Source organism: Bison bison, unplaced genomic scaffold (genome assembly GCF_000754665.1).
Source record: "Bison bison bison isolate TAMUID 2011002044 unplaced genomic scaffold, Bison_UMD1.0 scf7180017864203, whole genome shotgun sequence".
NCBI classification, from domain to species: Eukaryota; Metazoa; Chordata; class Mammalia; order Artiodactyla; family Bovidae; genus Bison; species Bison bison.
This window is the reverse complement of record NW_011494775.1, coordinates 6,257,358-6,261,811: the sequence shown is the minus strand read 5'-3', so window position 1 is coordinate 6,261,811 and position 4,454 is coordinate 6,257,358. Positions and strand designations below refer to the sequence as shown.

At 63.2% G+C, this 4,454-nt stretch overlaps 1 protein-coding gene across 1 annotated transcript in view; it reads right to left on the bottom strand.

The window, feature by feature from the left end:
• The window catches only part of ABHD17A (abhydrolase domain containing 17A), a 4,814-nt gene extending 366 nt beyond the window's left edge, over positions 1-4,448 (bottom strand). The window contains exons 1-4 of the mRNA XM_010844540.1: positions 3,899-4,448; positions 2,719-2,913; positions 328-507; positions 13-226 (exon numbers count right to left, since the gene is read on the bottom strand). Of these exons, the coding sequence (XP_010842842.1) occupies positions 13-226; positions 328-507; positions 2,719-2,913; positions 3,899-4,230 (921 nt within the window). The 5' untranslated portion in view covers positions 4,231-4,448. The remainder of the gene's footprint in view (positions 1-12; positions 227-327; positions 508-2,718; positions 2,914-3,898) is intronic.
• Between the last annotated feature and the right edge of the window lie 6 nt (positions 4,449-4,454).

Here is a 4,454-nt window from a genome sequence, read left to right as displayed (position 1 = left end):
CTAGGCGCGCTGGCTGGGGAGCTCCTGGGAGATGAAGCGGCGCAGGCGCTCCAGATACTGGCTGTAGAGCTCGATGTCGTTGTGCCCGGCGCCCTCCACCCACAGAGGCTCCACGGCCTTGGGGCAGCGCTCGTAGAGCGCCAGCCCATGAGAGAAGTCGATCACCTCGTCCTCCGTGCCGTGGATGATGAGCACCGGCGACGTGATCTTCGACACCTTCTCGATGCTGCGGGGCGGGGCACGTTAGGCCTCCTCGCCCCGCCCCTCCAAGGTCCCGCCCCGCCCTAGTCCCCGCCCCCGCCCCGCTCCACCCCGCCCCGCGCTCACTTGGGGAACGCGTCAAAGCAGTAGGTCTTCTTGGTGTCCGGGAAGGCGACGCGCATGCCCGAGGTGAGCGGCGAATGCAGCACCACCGCGGCGCACTCGTAGCGCGAGGCCAGGTCCACGGTGGGCACCGTGCCGATGCTCTGCCCGTACAGGACGATGCTGTCCGGGCTGATGCCGTACCTGGCGGCGGTAGGGGCAGGATCAGCAGCGAAGCAACTCACACACCCCTCCCACTGCCTGTCCACCATTCTCTGCGCTGGCTCCAGGAAATATGATAGGGTCCTGGGACCCTCCCCAACCTGCCAGCACCGAGGGCGTTGGCTCAGCAGGGGAGGCAGGATCCCCAGGTGTGAGGAGAACTGATTGCCCGCAGCCCAAACCCTCAGTTTCGATAGTATCTACTTGGTCACACCTGGGCAGTACACTTGTGTAGGCCCTACCAGCGCTGTGGTTCCTGGAGGCAGGTCCCTGGGGCTTCTTCTGGTCACCCGGCCATCCCGACCCATACACACACTAGACCAGGGCCACATGCAGAACCTGCTTGGAGCCTTCCTGCCGCTGCAGTTCGAAATTTGACAGCTCTTCCTGGTCCCACTGCAAGGGGGCGTGTCTTCCCGTCACCCTCACCCACTCCCTTGGCCTTGGGGAATGAAGACAGTTCCTGCCCAATTATCTCAGCCAGTATGCAGCCCCTCAGGTGCTTAGTAAAATGTGGGTGAGCACGAAGTGGCCCCTGAGGGCAGTGAGTGGTCACTACCTCCTTCCTTGGGCACCTTTCCTACATAGTGGTCAGGTCCTATGCCCCTTTCCCCCCACACACAACTCCCAGAGCACCAGCTCAGCGCAGTTCTTTCCTGACCACTCAAGGACTCACCACCCTCTGGGTATAGGAGGTCTCCATGGCCTTACCTCCACACACCCTCAGCTGTGATCTCAAAGGGGCTGCCCCTCTTCCAAGTGGCCAGGGCACTCGGGCCCCTGGGCACCCAGGGGTCATGAGCACCTGTCCTTGCCCTCTGGCCCCAACCTCAGGCCTTGGGGATGCCACCCAACCTTGTGCCAACCCCCCTTGGCCACTCCACCCCAGTCTGCTCCCTGGTTTGCCAGGAGCACCGCTGTGCTGAGCACCAGCACGGTCCTGTCACCCAACTCCGGGCAGGACTCCCAGCTGCACCTGGCTGTCTCCACCTGGACAAACACAGCAGGTGCTGGATTCCACAGCTTTTCCAGCCCTTCCCCACCCTGCACCACTGCTTGGGCCCATGCCTCCCGCCCTCCTAATGATTCTCAATTGTTGGGGCTGAGGAACAAGGTTGCTGGAGGTCAATGCTGGCAGCAGGACAGATGGACGGATGACAGAGCTCAGAACCCTCACCCTTCGGCAGGGCATGATTCTGCTAGCAACCCCCAGCCAGCGGGGACAGGCTGAGGCAGCTGAGTGTGGAACACCTGCACCAGGCTACCCAGCTTGAGTCCCCAGTACCACGGAGGTGCCAGGGGACCCTGTTCCCAGGGCCTGCATCAAGGACTCCTGGAGCATCACTACAGCAACCAGGGCCCTGCCTCCCCAGGGCAGGCTGGCTATGGGCCCTGAAGGAGCTGGTCGCACCAGTTGGCTAGGCAGGGCCGAGGTCAGGCTGCCCTGGGCAGGCAGAGGGCACCACCTCCAGGAGGCTGGGGGTCAGGTGCTCCCTCCAGGGCAGCATGGGGCACCAGGCCACAGGTTGTGTGCTGACTCTGAGACTGAGCCACCAGGCTTCAGTGAGCAACCATGGAGTGGAAGGGGGTTGCCAGGACCTGGACGACAAGGGTGGTGAGCTCCAGGGGCAAAGGCATAGACAAGACCACAGGGACTCTGTCTGAATCAAGCCAGCAACTGTGCTGGGTACTGTGCCTGGGGAGGCCCCAGCCTCTGCTAGCTGACCTCCCACAGGGGCTGTGTTGGGAACTAAGCTGTCTGACAACACCTCTAGGCCCAGAGACCCTCCCCAGAATGAAGCCAAGCTCCACAACAAGGGGTCTGGCCCCTCCCCACCCCTCAAGTGCTCCCTTAGGTGTGGGGATCTCCGAGTCTTTTCACACCACCCTCACACACCACGTACCAGGCCCAGGAGAGGTCTGAGTCCTCTGCCTAACTCCTCCCTCCAGGCAGAGCCTCCGTTCCCATGGAGAGAAACCCAGGCCCTGTCCCTACCCCTCTCAGACTGGGGCTCCCAGGAGGAGATCACTCCAAGGAGGGTGGAGGGCCCCATCCAGCCTCCCTGCACACCAAGCAGACAGAACTCGGGTCAGGCTTCACCCTGCAGCCCCCTACCTGGGCTTCTTCCCACAGGGTCCAGTCACCTGTGAGGAGACGCGCACCCTTGCCCCCCCGTTGCAGCCAGGGCTCACCTGGTGCGCAGGGCCTGCCAGGCAGCGTCAATGTCAGCGTAGAGGTTCTTCTCGGAGGGTTTGCCGGAGCTCACGCCATAACCAGAGTAGTCGTAGGAGAAGATGTTGCAGTTGATGCGTGTGCCTAGGCCGATGTAGAAGCTGCTCATCTGGCCCAGGTCCACTGCGTTGCCGTGCGAGAAGAGAACTGTGTACCTGGTGAGGCGGGGAAGCACAAGTCAGAGGGTGATGGAAGGAGGGGGCTGGTGCCCTTATAAAAGGAGCAGAGAATTGGTTCTACTCACTGGGACTTAGGCCAGGATAGACAGTGAAGCCTCAGGCTCCCCATCAGCCAGGGGACCACCCAGTGTGAGCCCGAGAAGCCACAGTGACCTTCACATCAATGGCCCTGGGTGGCAGCTGCCTCCCCCTGGAATCATTCCTGATGGAGAGACTCTGAGAGCCTAAGGATGGTGGTTCATCTCCCTGCTGCTCTGAACCTTCCTGGAGGATGAGACTGCAGGGGCTCCGACCACAGGGAGGAAGGCCAACCCCTGTTCACTGCGGGACGGCTCTTCCCTCTCCATGGGAAAGGACCAGAGCCCTTATCTCTGCCCAGGGTCCCACACGGCCCTGCCAGGCAGTCTGACCAGTCTGGATCCTGGTTGACAGGCTCCCAGAATCTTCTTCCTCCAGCACCACTGGGCCCTAGCCCAGCCCAGCCGAGGTAAAAGCCTGCCCTTTGGACCTGGCCTCCTCTGCAGGCAGAAGCAGCTGGAAGGCCCCACCTCTGTGCCACGCTGGGGCTCGGGGAGTCAGACCTGGCCCCAGTTGCCAGCCTAGTCTCAGGGCTACCACCTGAAAGTGGGTGCCGAGGCCTCACTGGGCACTCAGGGCCCAGGAAACTGACCCAGGGCATATGAACACTGAGACCCAGAGGCAGGAGGCTCCCAGAGAGGGCCCCCAAGAGGCTGCATGTGGAAGGACCCCAAACAGTTTCTTGGTGGCCGTGGGCAGATCTCACCTGCTGCTCCTTGGCAAGCATCATCTCTGGGACACCCGCCCACCCAAATGGGCTTTCGCTGGCTCTGGCCCTCTGGTGGTCTCCATGGGCCGCAATGAGAGGCTGAGAACAGAGCATATCTGGGGCCCCCATCCCAGTTGGCCCCTCCACCACAGGGGTCATGTCTGCGCGGCTCACCTGGCACCAGGCACACAGCGCACGTACATGCAGGAGATGCGGTTGCCCCGGCTGCTCTTGGTCAGGAAGACCTCGATGGTGTCCAGCTCACGCTGGCTGTACTGGAAGTCAGCGCGCTCCATCAGATGGAGTTTCCAGCGCCCAGGGGTGCCAGCTAAGGCCCGCAGGTTCCCTGAGGGGGCAGCCCCGGCCCCACCAGGCCCGGGCTCAGGCTCAGGCACCAGCGAGTAGGTGGGCTCCGGAGGCAGGAAGGCGAGCTTAGCGGCAATGCGACCGGGGCAGGGCGGGCAACAGAAGAGGCAGCAAAGCTCGGTCACTGACAGGCCGTTCATGGCGGGTGCCGGGTGCCGGGGCGGGCCTCACCCGGCAGGGGAGGGCTGGGGGTGCTCGGAGACGCGGGCAGGGGACAGGGCGACCCCCGGCCACCTCCCCAGATAAGAGCCCCGTTAGGAGGCTGTGGCACAGCCCCATCGCGGTCCAAGCTGAGCCCTCAGGAGCCTCGCAGCCTCGCGTGTCCGTGTGGCACAGAGGGAAAGCCTGTAGGGGGACAGCATGA